The sequence below is a fragment of the Phyllostomus hastatus genome, unplaced genomic scaffold, assembly GCF_019186645.2.
Source record: "Phyllostomus hastatus isolate PE091 unplaced genomic scaffold, TTU_PhHast_1.1 phas_contig_5, whole genome shotgun sequence".
Lineage (NCBI taxonomy): Eukaryota > Metazoa > Chordata > Mammalia > Chiroptera > Phyllostomidae > Phyllostomus > Phyllostomus hastatus.
Genome location: NW_025333897.1, coordinates 866,304 through 892,822, shown reverse-complemented (window position 1 = coordinate 892,822; position 26,519 = coordinate 866,304). Strand labels below are relative to the sequence as shown.

The 26,519-nt window shown below is 53.8% G+C and overlaps 2 protein-coding genes across 4 annotated transcripts in view; both read left to right on the top strand.

The window, feature by feature from the left end:
- Nucleotides 1–10,265, top strand: part of SPTBN4 (spectrin beta, non-erythrocytic 4) — a 71,867-nt gene extending 61,602 nt beyond the window's left edge. For 2 of the 3 annotated variants that reach the window (XM_045846714.1, XM_045846716.1), the window contains 9 exons: nt 357–601; nt 2,906–3,222; nt 3,587–3,783; nt 4,349–4,968; nt 5,731–5,800; nt 6,382–6,674; nt 7,751–7,924; nt 8,072–8,114; nt 9,200–10,265. In XM_045846714.1, coding sequence (XP_045702670.1) covers nt 357–601; nt 2,906–3,222; nt 3,587–3,783; nt 4,349–4,968; nt 5,731–5,800; nt 6,382–6,674; nt 7,751–7,924; nt 8,072–8,114; nt 9,200–9,358 — 2,118 coding nt within the window. In that variant the 3' untranslated portion in view covers nt 9,359–10,265. The remainder of the gene's footprint in view (nt 1–356; nt 602–2,905; nt 3,223–3,586; nt 3,784–4,348; nt 4,969–5,730; nt 5,801–6,381; nt 6,675–7,750; nt 7,925–8,071; nt 8,115–9,199) is intronic. The other variant, XM_045846715.1, reaches the window with a different exon arrangement.
- A 348-nt stretch (nt 10,266–10,613) lies between these two features.
- SHKBP1 (SH3KBP1 binding protein 1) lies at nt 10,614–22,154 on the top strand. Its single transcript, XM_045846586.1, has 18 exons — nt 10,614–10,751; nt 10,990–11,043; nt 11,175–11,220; nt 11,327–11,400; nt 11,669–11,727; nt 11,957–12,037; nt 13,640–13,801; nt 13,883–13,973; nt 14,062–14,252; nt 14,778–14,893; nt 15,689–15,776; nt 15,879–15,995; nt 18,202–18,372; nt 19,385–19,540; nt 19,873–19,969; nt 21,037–21,215; nt 21,504–21,618; nt 21,739–22,154. Exons 1-18 carry the CDS (start codon nt 10,663–10,665, stop codon nt 21,968–21,970), a joined length of 2,118 nt encoding a protein of 705 aa, XP_045702542.1. The 5' UTR covers nt 10,614–10,662; the 3' UTR covers nt 21,971–22,154.
- The last annotated feature ends 4,365 nt before the right edge of the window (nt 22,155–26,519 follow it).

Below are 26,519 nucleotides of genomic sequence, written 5' to 3'. Positions count from 1 at the left end.
CTCACAAACAGCGGGGTGGAAAGAGGGTTCTTGAGAGAAGTCAGATCGGTATGAAATGAGACGGAAGTGGGCCTGAAAAAGTGGGGCGACAGACCTGGTAGACACGGAGCCTCAAATTAAAAGCAATCAGGGAGTGGACGAAAATAAATCTGGTGGTAGCTCTAAAGGAAGTCAGAATGTGGGTAAGTCAAAGAAGAAGCAGGCAGCGGAGAAGGGAAACCCACTGTGGGATCAGCAGGGTGCGGGCTTCTTGCGGTGTTAAGCTCTGTACCCAGCCAGTAGGTGGGCGAAAGAGAGGGCAGAGCCTGGACCCCACGGAGGGCTGGTGCTTGACCTGGCCCTGGCGTGCCCCTCAGGTGCGGCAGCTGCAGGAGGGGGCAGCACAGCTGCGGACAGTGTATGCAGGGGAGCACGCGGAGGCCATCGCCAGCCGGGAGCAGGAGGTGATGCAGGGCTGGAAGGAGCTGCTGGCAGCCTGCGAGGACGCCCGCCTGCACGTCAGCTCCACGGCCGACGCCCTGCGGTTCCACAGCCAGGCCCGGGACCTGCTCTCCTGGATGGATGGCATCTCTGGGCAGATTGGGGCAGCTGACAAGCCCAGGTGCTCCTCATCCCACCTCAGGCTTCCTACCTGCCTCTGGGCAGCTACCCCCTGCCCGTCGGCAGTCCTGTTCCCATAAGAATCACAATAGCCAATACCTGCATGACACCTCTGTGTGCCAGGCACTGTTATAAATGCTTCATGTGTATTAAGACCCCTTGTCAGGCTTGGTATTGGGGGCTCAGAGCACAGGGCATACACTTGTCTTCTGTCCTTCCCACTTGCCCACTACTGTCCCCACTGTGGGGTGGCATGGCATGGGATGGGTTGCAGCCAGGATAGGGACAGGGAGGTGTGGCACCGTATGTGGGGCCTAACCTATTAGACATTGACTTGCTGTTACATAACAGTTCACGCGGGTGTCCGGCAGAAGCCTGAACCACAGTGCCTGGGAGCCAGGTCCTTCCATCACTCTGCCCTGTCAGTCATTGACGAGACCCTCCCTCAGATAAGGAAGGTCATGTGGGAGGCTTGAGGAATTTAGCCTGCACTCACATAGCACTGTTTCTGTGGCTGTGAGGCCTTGAGTCTACGTTAATTTCCTCAGTAAATATTTATTGAATGCCTACTGTGCACCAAGCCCCTGCCCCAATGCAGCTTAGTCTGTGGGTGGAGACAGGAAACAGATAAGTAAACAAACGTCTAATATTATTTCAGATAGTAATAAGTGCTCTGAAGAAAAATAAAGCAAGGTAAGGGGACGAGGTGCTAGCTGGCAAGGCCTCTCTGAGGATGTCAAGTTTGAGACCTCAGTGAAGTGATGGTGAGTTGGGTGAAGTTTGGGGAAAAGGGTTTTCCAGGTGGAGGGATCAGCAAGCCCACAGGCCCGAGGTAGGTTGTGGTTAGGCGTGTTCGAGGAGAGCTGGACGATCTTGCTGTGGCTGGCTGGAAGGAGTGAGGGGGAGAGTGGAGAGGCAGGAAATGCAGTCCGAGAGGGAATAGGGTGTGGTGAGGAGTTTGCTTTTTCTCCAGGTGAGACAGGAGCCATGGGAGGGTCTAGAGCAGGGGGGTGATGGGCTCTGATGTACATTTGAGAAAAATCACTGTAGGTGCCTTGTAAGAGAGTGTGGAAGGCAAGGATGGAAGCAGGTAGACCAGTCAGGAGGCTGCTGTGATAAGCCAGGTGAGACATGATGGTGGTTTGATCCAGTGTGGTGGCTGTAGAGATGGACGGAAGTGACTAGTTTTAGGAATTTACAGTCCTTTTATTATGAAAAATTTCAAATGTGCACAGAAGTAGCCGCAATGGTATGGTGAACCCACATGTGTATAGTGAGGGTCTGGCCTGAACAATCTGGTCCATCTTGGTTCATCTGCACACCCCCGCCCCTACCACTTGCTGAGCTGTTTCTCAGTGAATCTCAGGTGTCCTATCATATCACAAGGTATGCTTTCAAATGATAAATGTCCAGTTTTGAGTGATGGGTTGGCTTCAGGGGCTGAGGGAGAAGGAGTCCTGGATAAGTGATGGGTGAACTTACTGAGGCAGAGGGTTCCGGAGGAGAATCAGATCATTCCAAATGATCTTAGTCTTAGGAAGGAATCATTACAATGTGAAACCTTGGAAATGAGTTCGGACATTTTAAGTCTTATAAAGCTGTACCTGCTGCCTGGTGGAACACTCAGAAATCTGACATTTGTTCTGGACACGTGACAGCAGACAGCGGTGCTGTCCTGGAGTCACACAGTGCAAGCCGCTGTATGCGAGCCCCACATACAATTTAAGACTTTCTTGTAACCACATTCAAAAAGTTGAAAGAGGAAAGTAAAATTAACTTCAGTGACTGTAATCTACTTTATTTAACCTAGTATACCCAAAATATTATCAGTTTTAACATGTAATCAATATTAAAATTATTGAAATATTTGATGCTTTTTTATATGAAATCTTTAAAATATGGTGTGTACTTTATACTTTAGCACATCTCAGTTCAAACTAGCCACATTTCTGGTATTCATTTGCCACAATGACTAGTGGCTACCATACCGGACAGCACAGGCTTAGAAGGTTAGAATCACCCAGCGAGAGGAATCTTCAGGAGCGTAGCTTTAGAAAATTGAAAAACCGGGTCTTGAAATCCTAGCTATGATTCACAAAGTGTGACATTGTAGTCCCCTGGGAAAAGTTGGAATCACTGCGTCAGTGGGGAACCTCGGATTCTCAGAACTTGTTCGTAGGGGGTGGGAGTCTGCAGATGGTGTGGCACTGTGGCCGCAGAGATTCGGGCTCCTCTAGAGCTGTCCGTATGGGGAGGGGTGAGGGAAGCTGCCTGTGGCTCAGACCCCCACCACTGCCCACTGCAGGGATGTGTCGTCGGTGGAGGTGCTCATGAACTACCACCAGGGCCTGAAGACCGAGCTGGAGGCACGGGCGCCTGAGCTAACGGCCTGCCAGGAGCTGGGCCGCTCTCTGCTGCTCAACAAGAGTGCCATGGCTGACGAGGTGGGGAGGGGTGCAGGGGGTGCCCCTCTGCCATCCATGTCCACTGGGGTGGGAGCCACCCTGATTCCTCTCCTGCCCACCCACCACTCTCAGATCCAGGCCCAGCTGGACAAGCTGGAAACCAGGAAGGAGGAGGTGTCGGACAAGTGGGACCGCCACTGGGAGTGGCTGCAGCAGAGTGAGTGGGGCCCATACACGTGGCTCAAGGGCACGGGGACCTTCTATAGTGTGTTTAGAAAGGCCCAGAGGGTGGGTGACACAGGCACATTTTGCACATCACTCATGGGTCCCCAGCAGCAATCATGAAAGCCTGGTGGGGAGGACAAGGGGGCAGCCTCACCATTGAAGCAGATTTTTCGAGAAGCTGGTGTCCTCTGAAGTAGCCCCAGCCTCCCATTCCTACAGAGCTCAGAGTGGTCCAGGCTGGCCTAGAGGAAACTGGGGCAGGGGGAGGGGTGTGGAAGGCCAGAGGAGACAGCCACTGCCCCACGAAGGGCCAACAGGTGTCCCAGCACCTTTACCCTCTGCATGTCTCCCCTCAGTGCTGGAGGTGCACCAATTTGCCCAGGAGGCGGTGGTGGCAGATGCGTGGCTGACAGCGCAAGAGCCACTCCTGCAGAGCCGGGAGCTGGGCAGCAGTGTGGACGAGGTGGAGCAACTTATCCGGCGCCACGAGGCCTTCCGCAAAGCAGCTGCAGCCTGGGAAGAAAGATTCAGCTCTCTACGGCGCCTGACCACGGTCAGCCCTGACCCCCACACCCACATCATCTATATAAGACAGAAACACTGGGACTTGGTGCTCAGGGTTGTGTCAAGTGAGGCTGAGACAGATCCTCACTGGGCTCCCAGTCTGGGGGTGGGGGGCGGGGAGTTGGGGGTGGACAGACCTGTCACCAGACAGTGACAGCCCCGGGCTGGGGTGGGGAAGCACAGGGGCTGTGGGATTCTAGAAGCACTTGGTCTGGCCTGGGAGAGTGTCATCTGAGACTTAAAGAATGAGGAGAGACCACTGTAGTCAAGAGTCTTCAGGTCCTGGGAGGAGGCCATTAAGGAAAGAGGCAATGGAGGTCAGAAAGGCACCTAGAGAAAGTGATGCTTTAGCTGATTCTTAAAAGAACAGTAGGTGTTTGCTGAAGAAAACAGGAATTAAGTTCCTAGCAGAGGTCAAAGCATGGGTGCAGGCCTGGACAAGCTTGTTTTTTCACCAATGAAGCTAATAGCCTGGGTGGTGAGGCAGACAACCCAGAGTTGCCTCCCCCCACCCCCCACGCCCCTCTACCTGACCGTGGCCCCTCCGTCCCCAGATCGAAAAAATCAAGGCAGAACAGAGCAAGCAGCCGCCCACTCCTCTGCTGGGGCGCAAGTTCTTTGGGGACCCCACAGAACTGGCAGCTAAAGCGGCACCCCTGCTGCGGCCAGGGGGCTACGAGAGGGGCTTGGAGCCCCTGGCCCGCCGGGCCTCGGATGCGTTGTCTGCCGAGGTGCGGACCCGGGTGGGGTACGTGCGCCAGGAACTCAAGCCTGAGCGCCTCCAGCCGCGCATCGACCGGCTGCCGGAGGTCCCAGGGAGGGTTGAGCCCGTGGCCCCACCAACCGCACCAGAGAACGTGGTGGAGACCCCCGGGACCCCCGTGGTAGCAGAACAGGTCCGGCCGCGGCCAGAGCGCCAAGAGTCTGCTGATCGCGCGGAGGAATTGCCCAGGAGGCGGAGGCCAGAGCGGCAGGAATCAGCAGATCAACCCGAAGAGGCCGCACGGAGGCGGAGGTCGGAGCGGCAGGAGTCACTGGAGCACGAGGGGGTACACAGCCTTACCCTGGGCCGCTACGAGCAGATGGAGCGGCGGCGCGAGCGGCGTGAACGGAGGTTGGAGCGGCAGGAGTCCAGTGAACAGGAGACACCCGCCAGAGGAGAGCTGGCCAGAGGGTGAGGCCTCATTAGTCCAGGGAGTGAGGGTGGGGAGATAAGAGAGAGGTCCTGGAGCCAACAGGCAGAGTGGAGAGGGCTTCGGTCCCCCGAACTATCTACGAAGGGAGAGAGTCCTGGTACCCATTTTGCAGAGAGGTAAACTGAGCCTGAAAGAGGGTAGATGACCTGCCTGCTCTCTGACAGTAGCGCAGTTCTAAGCTTTGAAAGGACACAGTTAGCTGGAGTATGTTGTGCACATCAATCCAATCAGCTGTGTATCCAGAAAGAAGTATTTGGGTCAAACACATTTCAGTGACAATGACTTCTTGACCCCTTTTAAAATTTCGTATTTCATGAACGTTTGCTGAGTGCCTCCCATGTGTGTGCCATGTGCTGTGGAGAGCACCGAGGGAGCCAGCCGCAGCCCTGCCTTCATGGGCTCACAGTCCAGCAGGGGAAACACACTTGTCATCAGACAGTGGTGACCCAGAATGATCAGAGCTGGAATGGGGGAAGTCCAGTGGACTTGGAAGCTCAAGGGTGGGTGGGGAAAAGGCCACGGTGTGTTCAAAGGCTTGAAGGCACCAGTTTGCATTTTGTTCTTCCTGTTGCTTAAAACTCAAAAGGGAGAGAGGTTCCATCCTCCAATCAGCAGCCACGGCCTGAGCACCTGCGGTAAGGCCAACATCTGAGAGGCAGCTGTAGAAGTGGGCAAGGGCCAGGTTGGTCCCTTAGAGGAGGCACCCCAGTTCCATAGGGTCTTTCTGCCCCCATCACCAGGAAAGCCACCCTGGCTGACATTGTGGAGCAGCTGCAGGAGAAAGAGGCAGGCCCAGGGCTCCCTGTTGGGGTAAGTTGAGCCTAGGGATGGGTGGGGAATGGAGAACTCTGCAGTGCAGTCACCTGGATCCCAGAAACACCAGTGTCCAACCCTGGGTAACCCCCTCCAGATGAACCCTGCAGAGAGGCTCTCCAGGGATGGTGAGGTTCTCCAGATGACTCCCCATATTTTCTCGCTTAGAAAGATGAGGCCACCGACCTTAGAGACTCCTCCCTCCTCCTACACACACACACACACACACTCCCTCTCTCCCTCCCTCTCTCCAGAGTCTTCCCGCATCTGCTCTGGACTCTTTCTCCATTCCAGTGGGAGAATCTCAAATTTCCTTACAGACAGCCACACACAGAGAAGAAAGCCCAGATTCCTCCTACAGACAGCTGGGGCAGCCACGTGCCAGCTTCCCACCTTCACGACCCCTCCTCCCCAAGATCAAGAGGGATTCCACGCCTACTGGTGGCCCTCAGGTCCTCCCATACTCGCCCCCAAGACAGAATGGCCCTGCAGACAGATGGGACCCCCAGACTCACGAATTCCCCCATGGCCCACACCCGACTTTGTACAGCACCCCTCTTCCCCCTCCCTCAACACAGACGTCGCTGCCTCAGCCTCGAGAGCTACCCCCCGGCCGCCTGCCCAACGGGCTTGAGCCTCCCGAACGGACACCTCGGCCGGACCGGCCGCGGGCGCGGGACCGGCCCAAGCCCCGACGACGGCCGCGGCCCCGCGAAGGCGGTGAAGGCGGGGGAAGCCGGCGCTCGCGCTCAGCCCCGGCCCAGGGCGGCTCCGCCCCCGCGCCTCCGCCACCACCCACCCACACTGTGCAGCACGAGGGCTTCCTGCTGCGCAAGCGTGAGCTCGACGCTAACCGCAAGTCGTCCAATCGGTGAGCATGTGGGCGCGGCTTTAGAAGGCCCGTTCCAAGCTCAGGATGTCCAGTAATTGAATAGGTGGGAGTGAGAAGGGCGTACAACCGGCGGCGGTGTGGGCGGGACCTGAAGGGAGCGGGGCCTTGTTTTAAGTAATCAAGCAATAAGCAGGAGGAGTGGGGCTTGAAGCTAGTGTGGCCAATGGGTGAGCGGGTGGAGCCTAGGTGAGGGCGGGACCTGAAGAAATATTCCTAAAGTGAATAAATTGCGACCCAATATGATAGAAACAAACCCAGGAGTTAGTTAAAGCTAATAGCAAAGCGGATGTGGGGTCTAGTCTAGAGGATTTCAATGTCTCATGAAGTAAAGCCGGGAGAGGTCCATCCAACCAATTAATGGGGTGGGTCCACACGTGAAGTTTTAAATTGGGGGAAAATCTGAGAAGGTGTGGAGACCAAACTCTGAGGGCTGAGGACATCTCATATCGATATCCAAAAGAGGGCTTAACGGTGGTGTATTTACGCTTGGAGTCTAACTCCTGATTGCCCAGCCCTTTTTGTCCAGCTGGGAGGCGGAAGCTGGGAAGTGGTGAAGCCAAAAAGGGTAGCAGCGCTGTCCAATGAGCAGAGTGAAGCCTAGATCCACGGCATGAAATGGGCAAAACAGACTGAGATTGCCTGTGGGGTCTCAGGTAGTCTTTCTTTTTTTTGTGTGCTGAGGCCAAGATAGAAATAACCAGGGGTACTTCCTCCTCCCTCTTTGGGGCTTTGGCTGAATGAGGAGATGAATTCTTCATTCCATGCAGTAGACCAATAAGCTTCCCAATAAGCTTCATGCTCTCACACTGAATTCCCAATTCAGTGTGAGAGCATATTAGGAAGGGCAACCCCAGCAGAGCCAGCCCGGGCAAAGACTGGGTACTGAGAGATTTCGGCCCTGCCCTCAGCTCAGGAACACCCAAGGCATATAGCCCCTGTAGAGCAAAGGCCTGAGGGAGGAAGCCTCTGACAGATTCAGCCCATGAAAGATATTGATGAAGAGGACCCAGGCAGAGTGCTGCAGCCCTGCCTTGAGCCCTGTCTCATTGTTCCAGGTCGTGGGTGAGCCTGTACTGCGTACTCAGCAAGGGGGAGCTGGGCTTCTACAAGGACGCCAAAGGCCCGGCATCTGGGGGCACTCATGGTGGGGAGCCACTGCTCAGCCTGCACAAGGCCACCAGCGAGGTGGCTAGTGACTACAAGAAAAAGAAGCACGTCTTCAAGCTTCAGTGAGACTCCCAATGGGCCAGAGGGAGGGATCCAAGCCCCAACTGTCCCCTCCCAGCAATCCTCTACTCCCTTAGAAAAACAGTTGGTGGAAGGACAGGCCAAGCCCCTACCCCAGATCCCCCAAGTCCTGTGTCCCCCTCCTACAGGACCCAGGATGGCAGCGAGTTTTTGCTCCAGGCTAAAGATGAGGTAAGATCTGGTTCTTTCCCTACGTTATTTGGACCTCATGGACCACCCGACTGGCTGGTTGCTGCCCCAGAGTGATGGGGCTGTGAGGGGGAAGCACGAACTAGAGTTACCAGGGCTGTAATGGGAAAGCCCACAGGCAGAGAAAGCCCAAAAGAAGTTCCTAACCTAGCTGGGGGAGCAATCAGTGAGTAAGGGGATAAGGGGTAGATCAGGAGGCCTGCCTGGAGTTCCCAGGACAAAGTCCAACCTCCTTGCCTCTGCCTGTGAGGTGAGGTTAGGAAGATAAGAGAGGGGAAATTCGCTATAAGTAGATAGATAGATAGATAGATAGATAGATAGATAGATAGATAAATGGAGGAGGCTGATGGGGTTGATACAGGCAGATGGAACAGTAAGTGCAAAGAACTAGAGGTGCAGAATTGCAAAGCATTAACTATGCTTGAGGAGAGTTCAAGGAGAGGTTTGCAGGGGCTGGATCTCATGGTCCAGAGGAGGTTGGGTTTGCCCCAAGGTCACTGGGAGGCCATGGCTGAGTATTGAGCAAGGGAGGGTTACTGAGATATGTAAGAAAGATCCCTTTGACTACCACGTGCAGGGTAGATTGGAGAGAGCAAGAGTGGGAGTGTGAACCCTGGAGGTGGCCAGGGCAAGGGACTCAAGTGAGAGAGCACAGGCTAAACCTTGGCAGTCCTGTGTCAAGGGGAGGAGGAGGTGAGTGAGAAAGACAGGAATGTGAGTGGACCTTGGGACTAGGGACCTTGGGTCTAGGGACCTTGGGAAAAGGACAGAGGAGGAGGAGCAGGCATGGAGGTGGTTAGATTTTTAAAATAGTAACTTTTTACTTCATTCATTCTCATAAGAGGTTATGAAATAGGTCTTTACTCACTCCATGACTCCTTTATTTATCTTGAAAATGGAGATAAAATAGTTTCTCATCATAGGGTTAGTGTGAGAATTAAACAAGTTGAAACATGTAGAGTACTACTTACAGGGCCTAGTAAGTGCTCTCTCTGTCTGTTTCTGCCGATATTATTCGGCCTCCTCTCGTACGAATACCGACTCTGTGCTCTGTTTCCTATCTTCAGGAGGAGATGAACGGCTGGCTGGAGGCTGTAGCCGCCTCGGTGGCGGAACACGCGGAGATCGCCCGCTGGGGACAGACACTACCCACTACCTCGTCTACAGACGAGGGCAACCCCAAGCGGGAGACAGGGGAACGCAGGGCCAGTGGGCGCCGGAAGTGACTTCACACCCCCAGGACCTGACACAACTCCCCGCCTCTCCTCTCCGCACTGTGGGCACAAAGACACTTTTTCTTCCGCAGGGATGGAGCCCCTCGTTCCACCAACACTGCGGAAGCGCTTTGACGGGCAATGGAAAGGAGGGGACTTCTCTTGCACCCCCAAAAGTGGTGGGGGGATTGCCGCCCCTATAGCCATATCTCGGCCCCTTCCCGCTCGCCATCCCCACCCCAGGTGCTGGGGCTCCATTATTTTTATGCAATAACTGAGCTTGGGGGAGCGGGTAAGGGGCCCGTTGAGCCAAGCCCCCTGCCTGGATCCCCAGATCCTGCCCCAGGAAGCTGGGGTGGTAGGGGCGATAATTCCTGCCCTCCTCTCCGCCCTAGGGATGGGTATGGGGGCGCTGGTGAGGTCCCCTGGACCATCCAGGGTGCTAGGGGGTGGGGAGGGGACGGCCCCTCCCCGCCTTTACCTCACTTCCAATGCTGCCTTGATCTCTGTCTGGGAAGGGGGAGTGAAGGGGCCCAAGCCCCCGCACTCCGCCGTCTCAGAGCCATGCGGTTAATTCCTGACTTAGTTTATTTTTGCAAAACGTGGACCTCCTCCTCCCACCCTACACCGCCGCCCCGCATCCGCGAAGGCATTAAATGGGAGGGACGTCAAAGCTCAAAACAGTCTTCCTCTTTCCTCCCCCTCTCATGTTGTCAATGCCACTTCGTGAGGGGAGGGGCGAGGGGAAGCCCTCCCCCTGCATGCTTCAGGCTGAAGCACCTTCCAGGAGAGTGGGGGGAACCGGATTGTGGACAGCCCCCGTGACCTCCTGGAGAAGTCGCTGGGGCTCGGGGGTGTGGGGCGGTGTGGCAGGCGCACACTGTATGTACCTATAATAAATCCTTTGGCTTTGACGATCTATACTGGTTTGTTCGCGTTTCATGGGCTGGGCTTGGGGGTATGGGGGCGGGGAAAGACTGTGGCTGTAGAGAACCTTTAAAGGTCCCCCTCGGTGTGGACTAATAGGAGGGTCTAAACACGTTCCCTGGATGAAGCATTTAGAATCCCAAAGGAATACAGGAATGTTTTACCATCCCTCCTAACTAAACTTCCCCAAAGGAACCGCCGGGTCCGCCCTGTCCGGGACAGGAAAGGCGGGCCCCCCTTAAGGAGGCGGAGACTTTAATTGCGAAGGATGAGGGTTTTGCCCAATCGCCAGCGGCTCTGGGAGTTTCTTGCCCAATGAACACGCCGTGAGGGCGGGGGCGGGGAGACACCCGGAAGCGGGTACCGACCGGCCAGCTAGCCCGCGGGCCATGGCAGCCGCCGCCGCCCCTGCGGCGGAAGGGTTCCCGGGACGGGGCCCTCCCGGAGAGGTGATTCATCTGAACGTGGGAGGCAAGAGGTGAGTTTAGGAGACTCCTGAGGTCCCACCCTCGGGGGCGGCGAGCGGGGTGGGAGAAGTCACTTCTCCCGGGGAATCCTGTTCTCAAGGATTGCTCCGCCCCCTGAGGGAGGTGCGGGAGGCTGGACTGGCTGCGGTGGAGGGTAGGGAATTCACCTGGCCCTGGTGTAGGGAGCCGTATTCCTCACCCTCCCTACATCACCTCTGGTCCGCTCACCTTCCCACCTTCTCCGCACAGATTCAGTACCTCTCGCCAGACTCTCACCTGGATACCAGACTCCTTCTTCTCCAGGTGGTTTGGGAGAGCGAGTTTGGGACGGGGAGGGGCGGGGCGAGAGGAGAAAGTATGGGGAGACCTCATGCCCCCACCCCGCACGTACACACTCCAACCCGTGACACCTGCTCCGTGTCGCTTCCCTGCAGTCTTTTGAGCGGACGCATCTCAACACTGAAAGATGAGACCGGAGCTGTGAGTAGGGCAAGACCTGAAATGGGGCAGCGGGTAGGAGGAGGGACAGATCTCCCACTTAGGCCCTCTCTTTGCGCCATACATCTTCTGCACCCCTTCCCCGCAGATCTTCATCGACAGGGACCCCACCGTCTTCGCCCCCATCCTCAACTTTCTGCGCACCAAAGAGTTGGACCCCAGGTTGGCATGGAGGATGAAGGGATGTCCCCTACCGTCTTCGTGCCCTAAGAAATTTCTTCTCTTCAGAATGTTCACTTAAGCTCCTTGATCATATTTGAATTGTGTGTCCTTACAATTCCCCACAAACACACACATTTTTAGCAGCCATGTCATCACCCATCAAAATTTGCCACCTCGGGATTCTCTGCAGTTTTGAAAACTTTCTCCTCAGAAGTCTATGCCTATTCCCACCACCCAGACCCTGATCCCTGGTCATTTCACTATCCAGGGGTGTCCACGGTTCCAGCCTCCTTCACGAAGCCCAGTTCTATGGGCTCACTCCTCTGGGTAAGTGCGGGCCCCATTAGCATCCTCAATGAATAGAAAACCAGCTCTCTAGTGATGCTCCTCCATCCCCCTCTCTCCTGAAAGAAGGTTGGGTTAGAGCTGACAGCCCTGGATTTGGTCCTGGGTCTCAGGGGAGTAGTGGTATTCTGTGGAGAAAGAGATGGGGGAGAGGGGAAAGAATTGAACTCAGTACCCACCAAGACCCATCCTTCAAGTCTTTCTGCCTCAGTTCGTCGTCTGCAGCTGCGGGAGGAGTTGGATCGTTCTTCTTGTGGAAACGTTCTCTTCAATGGTTACCTGCCTCCACCAGGTAGGCACTATTAAGGAATGGAATGGAGGATGGATAGAATAAAGACTACATTTCCCATGAGGCTGGCAGCTCTTGAGCGCCTGTGCTGTGAACCCTGAGACACTATGGAGTTGTAGTTCTATATCAAATGCATGGTATGATGCTTGGAAAGGAAATAGGAATCAGCATTCCAATGAGGCAGGGCCCCCCTTGAGGCCCTATTGCAGGGGTGTCAAACTTGTTTTCACCGGGGGTCACATCAGTTTGGCAGTTGCCTTCAAAGGGCTGGATGTAATTTTAGGACTGTGTAAATGTAACTCCTTATCAATTAAGTGAGAGCTCAGCACTGCTGCTGGGTAGAAACAAGGTGCTGGGCCGGATTCAGCCCACGAGCCTTGTGTTTGCCACCTGTGCTCTATTGCACGCTGTAGAGTGCAATGAGAGTCATAGTCCAGGTTTGATTATCTTGTGGGAAAGCTTAGAAGAACTGGATTCCTTGCATGGAGGGGAGAACTATTAAAGGAGACTTATTGACTATAATCCATGAGGCCTTGGTGCAGCCAGCCCACTGGTCATGGAAAATATGCCCCAGTGGTCACTGGGGCCTATAATCCATGAAGCTTTGCTGATTGGTAGAAGGGACAGAGGGGAAAATTCAGCTTATGGCTTTGTTTCCCTAACCTCAATCAATATCTATGACTTTCATGAAGTTTGCCAAATATGAAGACCTATGCTGTTGTTTTCTTTTTTTTTAATATTTTATTTATTTATTTTTAGAGAGAGGGTAAGGGAGAGAGAAAGAAAGGGAGAGAAACATCAGTGTGTGGTCACCTTTCATGCACCCCCTACTGGGGACCTGGCCCACAACCCAGGCATGTGCCCTGACTGGGAATAGAACCAGCGACCCTTTGGTTCACAAGCCCACACTTAGTCCACTGAGCTACAGCAGCCAGGGCTATGCTGTTGTTTTCTTAACTTAGCTCTGCCTTGTTTTTTTTTTTTTTAATCATTTTAAATAGAAGCTTAATATCACTACCTTTCTACCATAAATACGTAAACACAAGAATAAGACCCAAACATAACAGTGTTATTAAACTCTGGCTAGATGCTCTTTTCTGCCAAGGGGACAGGCTTCCATTTCTTAAAAGGAAAGATTAGCAAATATTGAAGAGATAATCAATATTATGACTTTCTAAACTGATTCTTCCTTTGTGATAGGCCAAAAAGAACTGAAAAGGGAGTAACTTGCTGTGTGATTCAGTTTCACTTAATGCAGTGTCCCCACACCACCCAAATTCTTTTCATAACAAAAAACTGTGGTCCTGGCTGGTATGGCTTAGTGGATTGAGTGCCAGCCTACGGACCAGAGTTGTTGGTTCATTTCGTAGTCAGGGCACATGCCTCGTTTGCAGGTCAGGTCCCCAGTGGAGGGCACATGAGAGGCAACCACATGTTGATGTTTCCCTCTCTCTCTTCGCCTCTGTCTAAAAATAAATAAAAATTAAAAAATAAAAATAAAAAGATTGTGTTCCACACAATATCTGGCTATTTTAAGGGTTTGCTATGTGGCCACTATTACAATTATTACAGTTATTGTCACTCTGCCCCCTCTCCCTGCCATAGTGTTCCCAATGAAGCGGCGGAACCGGCACAGCCTGGTGGGACCCCAGCAAACAGGGGGACGCCCAGCACCTGTTCGAAGGAGCAACACCATGCCCCCCAACCTGGGCAATGCAGGGCTTCTGGGCCGAATGCTGGATGAGAAGACCCCTCCCTCCCTATCAGGTATGCTCCTGTCTCCTGGGAGGCTAGGCCAGCCAGTGGAATCCCTGCGCCCCTGTGCTGATCTTTGTGCTCCCCTCTAAGGGCTACCGGAGGAACCAGGGATGGTGCGCCTCGTGTGTGGACACCACAACTGGATCGCTGTGGCCTATACCCAGTTTCTTGTCTGTTACAGGTGCTTGGGGAGGGTGGTGGCAGGAGGCTTTTAGCCCTGTTGATGGGGAGGGCTTGGGGTGAGGGTTGATACGTCCCCAATCCTCCAGGCTGAAGGAAGCCTCTGGCTGGCAGCTGGTGTTCTCCAGTCCCCGCCTGGACTGGCCCATCGAGCGACTGGCACTCACAGCCCGGGTGCTCGGTGGGGCTTTGGGTGAGCATGACAAGATGGTGGCAGCGGCCACAGGCAGCGAGATCCTTCTGTGGGCTCTGCAGGCGGAAGGCGGTGGCTCTGAGATAGGTATGGCACCAGGCTTTTTCCAGAAGCCTCTGTCCTGTAGAATTCTACCCTAGTCTGTGGTCCATTAGAATTTTCTACCCCATTAGCATTCTATGGCCTTTGAAAATAACCCTGCTCTACAGTTCTCCAACCCATAAGAGTTCTTTGCGTTATTAGGATGTTCCAACACTTTAGAATTCTGTATCCTGTTAGAATTCCTTAGTCTGGTAGAAAAATCCACCCACATACAATTCTGTCAGAATTCACTGCCCTGTTAGATGTCTTTGCCTTTTTGGAATGCTTCATGCCAGTGGAATGCCAAGCCTATTAGACCCTGTGTTCTCATTAAAAATCTCTGACTTGTTAACTAATCTGTTCCCTAGCAAATCTCGGTTCTCGGGAGAACCCCTGTAATTCCTAATGGAATCCTCTGTCCTGTGAGGATTCCATGGCCAGCTGATTCCTCTGGGCGTCGGAACTCTTGCTGCCATCCTTCTTCTCCCCCACGAAGTAGGGTCCTGGCTGACTGCTCCTTTCCCTCAACAGGAGTCTTCCATCTGGGGGTGCCTGTGGAGGCCTTATTCTTCGTTGGGAACCAGCTTATTGCTACGAGCCACACAGGGCGCATTGGCGTGTGGAATGCCGTCACCAAGCACTGGCAGGTCAGGGTGCTGGCTCTCCCTTTCTCCAGTGTCCAGACTGCACACACCTCTTGGGCGGGGTTTCTTTCCACCTCACCCCACCTGGACAGAGCCAGCAAGCCCAGCAGTGGGCCAGAGCCTGGGCATATGTGTTAAAGGCCTAAAGAGCATCAGGGAGGCCTTCCTGGAGGAGGGACTGCCAAGCTCACAGGAAAGATGGGTGGGTTTGGAAAGGAGAGAGGATTTTCTAGGCACTGGATGGGGGAACAGGGGAGATGGGGGTGAGGGGAGATGGTGTAGGAGACAGAAACCTAGAGAGACACGTGCAAACGTCTGTCATTCTTGCTGCATGTACCCCAGCCATGTCCAAAATGTACAGAAAGCACACCTGCAGTGTTGTTTTCTTCTGCTAAAGTGTGAGTGTTTGAGAGAGAGACAGACAGACAAGCAGAGAAAGGAGGGAGAAAGAGACAGACAGAGGGCAAGAGACAGAAAAGTGGAAAGAGATGACAGAGAGGAACCAGGACTGAATGCCTGTGGTAGATGAAGGGACCCAAAGAATGGACGGAGCTGAATAGAGAAGTGTCAGAGATACAGCATCCAGGAGAAGCCCAGAGATAGATGCACTGACCAAGAGATGTTTAGAGATGGAGAGAAACAGATTGAAACAGGCCTAGAGCAGGCAAGGCAGTAGAGAAGTAGACCTAGAAACTCTCGGTGGGTGGGCTCTTGCGGGGGTGGTGAGGGCAGGAGTGCTGGGAGCTGCAGAGGCAAAGGCAGGGAGGGACTCCTGGCCACAGTCTGCCCTGCCCCCAGGTCCAGGAAGTGCAGCCCATCACCAGCTACGATGCAGCAGGCTCCTTCCTCCTCCTGGGCTGCAACAATGGCTCCATCTACTATGTGGGTGAGCAGCACATGCCTGAGCACCTGCCCTGGAAAATGCGAGAGGAGGGGAGAGGCTGGGGTGCCTTGAACAAACCTGCTGTATCCTCTGTGCCCACTGCAGATGTGCAGAAGTTTCCCCTGCGCATGAAGGACAATGACCTCCTTGTCAGCGAGCTCTACCGGGACCCAGCAGAAGACGGGGTCACAGCCCTCAGCGTCTACCTCACCCCCAAGACCAGTAAGTTCTGACCTGGCTCCCCACCACCATCCGAGGCCAGCCCCAGCCCACAGCTGTCTCCCCACTGCTTGTGTAGTGTGACCCAGTGAGATTTAATGGAAGAGGGGACAGATTTACCCGTCACTCAGTCATTCAGCAAATACTCACTGAGCACCACTTATATATAAGCACTGTTCTAGACACTGGACGGCAGCAGGCCTCCCCACCAAGGGCAGAGTTGACTACCAGCCGTTCGTCTGTGGGTTCCTTCCCCACCTCTGCGACTGGGGCATGAAGCTTGCGTGCCCCTAAAACAAAGAGGAGGCACATTTTGCAGTGGACCAAGCTGAATTTTCTCACTTGGGACAGTTTTTTGTTTTTTTGTGTTTTTTTTTGTCTTGTTTCCTTGACCTCAAATAGAAAAAAATTGATTTTTGTTTGCTTCTGTTGAGATATCATTTACATACCATAAAATTCACCATTTTAACGTGTGCAATTTGGTGGTTTTTATTTTTTTTATTTTCTTTTACCTTTGTGGGTTTGTTTTTAAAGATTTGAATTAATTTATTTTAGCAAGAGGAGAGGGAGAAAGAAAGAAAAACATTGAAGTGTGAGAGAAACATTGATCAGTTGCTTCTCTCACACCCTCAGCCAGGGAGGGACCTGGCCTGCAACCCAGGCATGTGCCCCACCAGGAATTGCACCGGCAACGTTTTGGTTCACAGGCTGATGTTTAATCCACTGAACCACACCAGCCAGGGCATTTGGTGATTTTTAGTAGATTCACAATGTTGTGCAGCTGTCACTACTATCTAATTCCAGAATATGATTTTTTATCACCCCAAAAAGAAACCCTGAACTTGTTAGCAATCATACCCCATTCCTGCCTCCTGGCAGCCCCTTGAAACCTAACCTACTTTTTGTCGCTGTGGGGTCACCTCTTCTGGACATTTCATGCAAAGGGATCATACACTGTGTGGCCTTTGGGTCTGCCTTTTTTCACTTAGCATAATGGTTAATTACTTTATTTTATTTATTCGTTAGTGCTTTCTGGATCTTAGGATATCTTTGCCTACCTCCAGGTTGTGAAAATTTCCCCCTGTATTTTCTTCTAGAAGCTCTGTAGTTTTAGCAATTGCATGTAGGCCTCTGTTTCACTTCGAATTAGCTGGTATATATACGGTGGGAGGCAAGGGTTATGGTACATTTTTTTCTAGCAGGAATAAATTAATATTATACCTGACTTTGAAGCATGTCATCATGTAAGGCCCCTTTCTTTTCTTTTTTTAATTTACATATAGGTGGGATATACTCCATTAGTTATATTAGTTTCAGGTGTACAATCTAGTGATTCAACACTTTTACACCTTATGATGTGATCACCCCACAATTCTGTCAACATGTGAACTGTCACAGTGTTATTATTGACCATGTTCCCCTCACCTCTTCGCCCATCCCCCACCTGTAAGGCCCCCTCCTTACTCCATTCATATGTCCCTGTCCTCCCATCATATGTTGCTATTCTGTCATGACTAACATTTGTGTTTTCATGTGCGTGTGCCCTTATGAAACGGGTGGCATGGAGAGGCTGGAGTTTGTGCAGCAGCACCAGGCGTCTGCCTCAGTGATCCTCTTGTTTTGTCCGCCTCACCCTGGGTCTAATGTCCATCTGTGTGGTGATGCATAACCCCAGTCCACTGCTTTCAACTGCACAAAGTATTACAAGCACATTTTCCCTACCCCCAGTCTTTTAGATGGTTTATGGAGCTTGTGGCGCTTGCAGAATCACTCTTTCCTTCTGGAAAGCTGGCGAGGGCAGGGAGTCCCTCAGATGCACTGGGTTGCACGTCCTCTCTTGCTCTCTGTTCATATATGTCTTTATTTGTTTCTTTCTCTCATTCCATCTCTGTCCGTGTGTGTCTGTCTGGAGCCCTCCCCGTGACTCATTGGCCCAGCGCCCCGTCTCCCCGTTTCTGTGGTCTCTCTCTCTCTTCCCTCTCCTGTCAGTTCTGCCTCTTCACCTTAACGTCTGTCTCCGGTTCTCTCTCTCTCTGACCTGTCACTTCGTGTCCCTGTTCCTCCGTCTCCACCCCTCCTCACCCGCCCATTTTCATCCTTCCCTCTCTCCTTGCTTCCTGACTCTCTGTTCTTCTGTCTGTCTGTCTGTCTGTCTGTCTCTGCCTTGGTTTTTGTCTCACTGCGACCCTGTCCCTCTCTTCGTCACCAGGTGACAGCGGGAACTGGATTGAGATTGCCTATGGCACCAGCTCAGGGGGCGTGCGGGTCATCGTGCAGCACCCCGAGACGGTGGGCTCCGGGCCACAGCTCTTCCAGACCTTCACTGTGCACCGCAGCCCTGTCACCAAGATCATGCTGTCGGAGAAGCATCTCATCTCAGGTGGGCCCGCCGGGCTGCCCGTGCCCTCTCTCTGTGGGCGGGGTGGCCCCGATGGGAGCGTGAAGCCAGGTGGATGAGGGTTTCCACTGGAGAGGGACGTTGTGTAGGGAGAGACCTACAGGGCAGAGAAGTTAGACGTGGGACAGTAATCGCAGAAGTAAGAGGGCGCTATAAAGGGGACGAGTTTGAGGGAGTAAATAATTTATCAATTCAACAAATGTCTATTGAACACCTACTGTGTGCCAGGCACACATAGTGATGAACAAGACAGGCCAAGTCCCTATCCTGGTGGAGCAGATGTTCTTGTGGGGACAGCAGACAAATTAATAAAAAATGTAAGTCGATATCAGGCAGTAATGAGATTGTCAGGGTCACTGGATAGTGCGTGGTTCTGGGTAGGCCATTCTAAGGAAGGAGAAATGAGGACATGAACAGTGCAGATCACTGGGGACAAGCATTACAGGCGGAGGGAACAGGCATGGCAAAGGATATGTGGTGGGAGGACGTTTGGTATATCTGAGGAAAAGCAGGGAGCCCCTGTGCGCAGGGTAGAGTGGGCAAGGGGGAGGGCGGATTGATGGGGGTGGGTCAGTAGGACCTTGCGAAACACGGAGAAGACTGTGTCCTTGGCCCAACTGAGATGGTGCCTCAGGAGGGGTCTGGGAGAGGAGGGGAGGGCAGTGACCTGATGCAGGTGTGCATAGGCTCCCTCTGGCTGCGTGTGGGACAGGTGGTGGGGACAGAGCAGAAGCAGGGAGCAGAGGGAGGCAGCCGCTGCAATGGTCCAGGCGGAGATGAGATGAACAGGAGCAGCTGGAGGCAGCGGACAGGGTAAGGTGAGATCAGACTCTGAACAGTTTTGGAGGCAGAGCCAACAGGATTTTTGACCATTTGGAATTCGGGGAAAGAGCTTGGAGGCATCTGAATCCTCACACCTCTGAAAGTTTCTCCTCCTGGGCTGGGGAAGGTGGGCAGCAACAGCCCTCCTGACCCGCTGCCCTCTGCCCCTCAGTCTGTGCTGACAACAACCACGTGCGGACCTGGTCTGTGACTCGCTTCCGGGGCATGATTTCCACCCAGCCGGGTTCCACCCCACTCGCTTCCTTCAAGATCCTGGCTCTAGAGTCGGCCGATGGGCATGGCGGCTGCAGTGCTGGCAATGACATTGGTACTTCCTAGCCCCTGGCTGCCTACCCCACAGGCCCCCGTTGGCCTCCATTGGCCCCCTGTCTGAACCCTTTTGACCTTTCTTTACTCCCAGCTCCTCCTGTCCAGTTCTGTTGCCCCCACTGATTCCTGCTAACTGCCCCCTGAACTGGGACCACCCCTATCCCTAATGTACCTGAGCCCTGTTGACTGTTGCTGACCCTTAGCCCTCTCTGACCCCACCCAACTTCAGCAGTTTAGGGTTGGGGACCTAGTCCTGGGATGGGGCGGAGCCTCGGGGTCTGGAGGTCCCAGGCACCCAGCAGGCCTGACCCTCTTGCCTTCCTGGCCCAGGTCCCTACGGCGAGCGGGATGACCAGCAAGTGTTCATTCAGAAGGTGGTGCCAAGCGCCAGCCAGCTCTTTGTGCGCCTTTCATCCACTGGCCAGCGGTGAGGACCATTCATCAGACGGGGAGGGTGGTCAGAGGAGAAGGCAGGAGGCTGGCTGTGTTATGGAGGCCAGAAGGAGGCCTTGGCCAAGTGGCACGAAAGAAGCAGGGGCTAGGGTGGAGCAGAGGCCTTGTCTGGGTTGGGGGGCTGGAGGCAGCAAAGGTGAGACACATTGGCAGGAGAGAAGCTGGGGAAGGTGGCCCCTGTGGCAGAGCTTGGCTCTGTCCTGCCCCCTGTCCTGCCCCCAGTAGTTGGGGCGGGACAGGGGCTCAGGCAGAGGGGCCGGGGTGGGGGTGGGGCGGTGGCCAGGAAACTGTAGACGGGGGCTGGCTCTAGCCTGGGAAGGAGGCCAGAGATGGCTTTCTTGAGGAGGAGACGGAGCTGAGGCCTTGAGGATAAGTAGAAGTGAGTGTGCCAGGGTGAAGGAACAGCATGTGCAAAGGCTAGGAATGGCTAAGTGGGGTAACCAGTGAAGCGCCAATGGCCTCTGAGGGCCAGAGCACAACTGGAGGTGAGCGGTGGGGCTGCCGAGAGGCAGGGCCTTGGCAATCAAATGGAGGAGCTGAAACTGTCCTGCAGGTCCTAGGAGCTATGGCTGCCATGACAGGGATAGACTGGCGTTTGGGTAGGAGGCCAATGAGGGGGCTGGGCAGGCACCTGGCTGGAGAGGGTGGGCCTGACTGGGGCAATGTGTTGGGCTGGGCGGAGGAGCCGTGGAAAACATGCAGGAGCCTGAGGGACTGACACAATGAGATGAGGGAGGCACCGAGGGTGAGACTCGGGCCTTCCCCGGGTGGGAATGAAGGGAGCAGCAGATTTGGCAGAGTCCTGAGGCCCACATGGGACGCGTGGCTAGTGTGAAGGCAGGGGACATCCAAGGAGCTGCTGGCCCCCCAGGGCCAGAGTTCAAGTAAGTAGATTGGAGGAGGAGGGAGAAGCCTGAGGGTGGAGGAGCAAGCATGGAAGCCACAATGGTGGGGCCTGTGGCCTAGGACGGGTGTGAAGATGAGAAGAAGAAGCAGGCCAGGCCCTGGTGTGGCCAGGGTGACCCTTTCCCTCCCTTGCAGGGTGTGCTCCGTGCGCTCCGTGGATGGCTCGCCCACCACCGCCTTCACGGTGCTCGAGTGCGAGGGATCCCGGCGGCTTGGCTCGAGGCCCCGGCGCTACCTGCTCACTGGCCAGGCCAACGGCAGCCTGGCCATGTGGGACCTGACCACCGCCATGGATGGCCTTGGCCAGGCTCCTGGTACTCCCCGCCCCACCTTGATCCTGTCCCAAGCCTCACAGACTCACCCTGAACCCCTCTCCATATCCTCCTTCATCACGATCTCCCTCTTCAAGCCCTTGCCCTCTGACCCCTTCCTCTGCCCGCCAACCCCTCCTTGCCCTTACTTTTTAACTTCTCTCAGTTTCCGACCCCTGTCCCTTGACCTCTGAATCTTTTCTCCTGACCTCAACCCTTGCACTTCACCTTTTCCCTTACCCTGCAATCCTTGTCTTGTTCCCTGACCCCCCCTGCTTCCTTGCCCCCCAGCAGGTGGCCTGACAGAGGAAGAGCTGATGGAACAGCTGGAGCAGTGCGACCTGGCCCCATTGGCATCCTTGAGGGGCTCTCTCCCTAGCCCCTCCCCCCGCACTTCTCTCACCAGGTAGGCATGGCTCCACTCCCCCTTCTGTGCCATGGGAAGGACAGAACATGGTGACCTTGGTGGGGGTGAGTAGCCTAGTTGCCTCATAATGGCCTGCACTGACGCTCATCACCCCCGCAGTCTCCACTCAGCCTCCAGCAACACCTCCCTGTCTGGCCGCCGTGGGAGCCCCAGCCCCCCACAGGCTGAGGTCCGGCGCCGTGGGGGAGGCAGCTTTGTGGAACGCTGCCAGGAACTGGTGCGCAGTGGGCCAGAGCCCCGACGGCCACCAACACCAGCTCCCCGGCCCTCCACGGGTCTTGGGGCTCCCCTTGCACCCCCCAAGATGAAGCTCAATGAAACTTCCTTCTGAATGCAGCTGCCATGGTGCCTTTGGATACCCTGGTCCTGGGGACTCTGGTTCCTCCTTGATTCCTGTCAGAGCCCTGGGTTCAGGGCCAGGGCCTCCTTGGAGTGGTCACTGTTACTGGATCCCCCTACCCCTTTTCGGGAGCCAAAGTCACCCCTCGCCTAATAAAGTTCTCACTGCCAACATCTTCCTTACATTCTCAGAGGATTTTGGAACCCCCCAGGGAAAGGGTGAGAGAGCTGTGGGGCCCATCTCTGGCTGTAGACTCAGAGACATCTGCCTTTCCTGGTTTAAGCAAAAAAAAAGGAAATGCATAGGCTTACATTCTGGTTCAGGCAGGGCTGCACCCAGGGGTTTCTCAGTCAGGTTTTCCCTCTCTGTGCCAAAATAACTCCAGGTAGTTCCTTAGCAACTGTATTCTCTCTAGCAGCCACAGAAATTGTAAGACTGAATTGGCTTGAATTGAGTCAGATGAGCATCCCTGAACCAATCATTATGGCCAGGTGAGGTCACCTCCATGTTGACAGTGGAAGAGGATTTCTTGAAAAGTGAATCTGGGTTTTGTTACCACAAATGGGGATGAATGGCTACAGGTCAGTGTAAACACAGACGTTGTTGCCACATCCTTAACATTTGTACTCCAAACCCCAGCATTCCCAACACCTTGCCCACGTCCCTAGCTGCCCAGTCTTTCACCTCTTTGCTGCCCACACCTGAGAGGGTATGTGAGACAGATAGGTTCAGCTCACCACAGCCTGACATCCTTGGGATCGTCCCTCAAATAATACCTGTTCCTGTAGAAACTCTTCAGGGAAATTTTCAGCATCTTTTCCTTGGATCAATGAAAGGGAGAGAAAGTGGGCCAATAAGGGATTTCAGGATATGCGAATTGTAGAATCCCAGAGTTTCTGGAATGCAAGAGCTTCTGTAACATGCTGGAGATGGGTCTAGAATGTTAGAGAATCTAGAACACAAGGATATTCTAGAGTTCTAGTGGATGGACAATGTTAGGGTTCTCCCCTGCATTTCAGAGCATCCAGACTGTAGAAGTGTCTTGACAAAAAGGACCTGGAAAGTTAATAATTCTAAAATGGAAATGTTCTAGAAGGCCTATGAATCTACACTAGTAGTAATATTTTCCATGCCAGGGTTTATGGGATGCTGAGAGTTATAAAAGAAAAGAATCTGGATTATTAGAAAATCTAGGGCTATTCTAGAATGTCAGCTTTTCTAGATCACTAGATGGTTTGTTTGCATTCCGAGAGATCCACAATGGGGGGGGGGGTCTAGATTGTCAGAGAAGGCAGAACATGAATGGGAGGCCTAAAAGGTGAGTGATTCTAAAATATGAGAAATGTTCTGGAGTGCCTGTGAGGCTCAAACTCTAGAAATGTTTTTTTAAATCCTCACCCAAAGATGTTTATTGACTTGGGATCAAAAAAAAAAACATCACCGTGAGAAACATTGATCACTTGCCTCCTGTATGTGCCTGACGGCGGAGGGCGGTGGAACCCCCTGCCTTTTGGTGCACAGGCTGACGCTCCAACCAACCGAACCACCTGGCCGGGGGTAGAAATGTTTTTATCTGCCAGAGCACTCAGAACACAGTGGGATGTTTGAATGTTAGGAAGTCTAGGACAGAGGAGGCTGTTGGGGTGTCAGGGACTCTAGGATATGAGGGTGTTTTGTAATGCTTGCAGATCTGGAATATTGAGAGGTGTTTTTCTTTCCATGCCAGGGAATGCAGAACACGTGTGTTTGTGATTCTAGAACCAAGGGGGATATGTCAGTAAATCTAGAACACTAAAGAGATTTTTGTTAGTTGCTTTGTTCATTAATACAAGGGATAAAACGGTGTTTGTGTGTGCATCCTGGGAGGAAGCTTCTGGAATCCCAGGACTGCAGAACTCTGGGGTTTCTAAAGGGTTGAGAGCAGATCAGGATCCAAGGGATGACATAGAAACGACCCTGGGGGAGCATTTGAGCTCTTGCTTCCCTGCATATATCATCAGTTTGGCTCAAATAAACTATAAATACATAAATAAATAAACAAATAAGTAAGTAAGAAAGACAACATGGATGGAACTGGAGAGCATTATGCTAAGTGAAATAAGCCAGGCAGTGAGGGACAAATACCACATGATCTCACCTTTAACTGGAACCTAATCAACAAAACAAGCAAGCAAGCAAAATATAACCAGAGACATGGAAATTAAGAACAATCTAACAGGAACCAAAGGGAAGGAGGGAAGGGATAATGGGAGAAGGGGTTTTCAGGAACAGTTACAAAGAAAACATGGACAAAACCAAGGTGGGTGGAAGCGGAGGAGGGAGGAGGGGATGGCTGGGGTGGGGGGGAGTGGTTGGGGGGTAAATGAAGACAACTGTAATTGAACAACAATAAAATAATTAAAAATGAATAAATAAATAAATAATAAAATTTAAAAGTGACCCTGGGAGCCCAGGAGATAGTGGCACTGATTGGGATTGAGAGCTGGGGACTCCAAATGCTGTGGGGGGTGGAGGGGGGACGGGAATCTGACGCCATCCCCGGAAGTTGCAGTGGTGAGCCAGTGACTGTTGCCTAGCAACAAACATTGAAGATGCCCTGGATCCCAGGCAGAAGGGAGAAATTTCGGCAGCGCCCCAGCAAATGCTCCAGCCACAGGGTAGGATGTAGGGAGGGGGACCAGCAGGGGGGCAGGGATATGCTGTCCTGCAGGGCTAATAGCGAGGGTCATGGGGGGTTTCACAAAGACAGGAACAGAAAGCACATTCAGTGGACAGAACCAGGCACTCCATCATCACGCTGGGACAGCCCACAAATGCCCCTGAATGAGGCCTGAATGCTGTTGTTACTGTTTCAAAGGGCTGTGTGTCCCTGAATGGTGGATGGGCACACAGTTCTAAGCGTCAGTGTAGGATGGAGGCGTGGATTGCTTGTAGGTAGCAGTGATGGTGTGATGAGCTATGTGAGTCAGCCCTGGTGCCTCACTGTACCAGGGAGGGTGAGGGGTCCCCTGTGCTTGCTGTATACCTTTCACTGGAAGAAGTAGGGGATAAAAAACAAAGATGGATCTGTTGCTGTGTTAGTGTGGGGTAGCCCTCTGGTCCAGGTGGGTGGCTAAGTACTCTATGTGGGTGGACCCTTGGGGAGAGACTTACACTACAAAACAGAAAACCTTAAGAATTAAACTGCAGTGAGATGGGGCCTGGAAAGACTAGAGGTGGTGAAATGTAAAAGGGGTGGGGCTTGGGATACTAAGTATGGGAACCCCCAATTATCTATGGGAAGGAGTGTGGCCTGAAACTTGGGTCAACTAGGGGGCAGGCCTAAAGCCCTGGGGCAGTTCCTTGGGAAGAAGAGAGAAGAGGGGGTGAGGGGTTGTAATTCCGAGGAAAGAAGGTGGGGCTTAAGCCTTGAATCTGTAATGAAGAGAGGGGACTGGTTTTGGTACCCTCTGAAGCCCTGCAGGGGGCTTGGAGCCTGGAACCCTTAAAGGGGGTACAAGGGGGGCCTAAAGTCCTCTGTGGCTTGGGGCTCCTAAAAGTAAAGAGAGGGGACTGGAATTCCCTAGGGAGAATCTGCAATTCTGGGAATTGGAGGGTGTGCTCTTGGGAGTCTTAGAAGATTCTGGCAAGGAAAGGGGTCTGGTACCCTCTAGGGGTGGCCAGTGAAGAGGGGTTCAAGGAGGAGAGCAGAGTCAGGAGCTCTGGGAGTGGAGTCTCTGGGTCCGAGATCACAGCCTTCCGAAGAACCAAGCTACTGCGTGTTGAGCCGGGAACCCTGCAGCACAGGGCCTGTAGAAGGGGGTGAACCTTTTGGGAAGGTCCAGAACGGGCCTGAGACCTTCAGAGGGGTGGGACTGGGGCCCAGTGCAGGATGCTCCATCCCCAGAATCCTGAGTGTCTCGCGTGAAAAGTAGACACCTGTGGGGACTTCCAGCATCTACAACAATCAGGGAGCAAATTTTGAACAAATTCTCTCACAACTGCTAGCTGAGGGATGAGGCCAGCGAATGGAAGTCTATTTTAGGGGACACTGCCTACGTATGCCTTTCAGTAGTGGGAGGGGGTCACAGCACCTCCACACTTGGGCCTCTCCTTCACCAGAGGGTTCACTGAGTCAGGTACCGGCTCCGGATTCTCCCCCACCGCAGGAGAAATCCAAGCAGGCCCCAGCGACCCCCGCCCAACACCTGTCCCTCTAGCCCCGCCCCTGCCGCCTTTCAATTGGCTGCTCCAGCAGCGCCCCGGCAGTACCAGGCTACGATTGGCGGGAAGTTAGCTGCCCGCGACTGGGACAGTGGAGAAAATGAGTCTACTTCGGGTGGGGTGGTGGGGCTGGGCGGCGCCAAGCCGGACCTGCTGGACAGACGGCCTGCCTGGAGCCGGACTCCACGCGGGACACGATGCGGCAGCCTGGCCCCAGCGTCCGCCGCCCCCTCCCGCTGGTACTGCTGCTGCCCTTCCTCGCAGCCGCCGCCTCCGCCGCCATCCCCAGTCCCAGCCCCAGCCCCAGCCTGGCCGTCGAGGCTGCGGTGATCCCGGG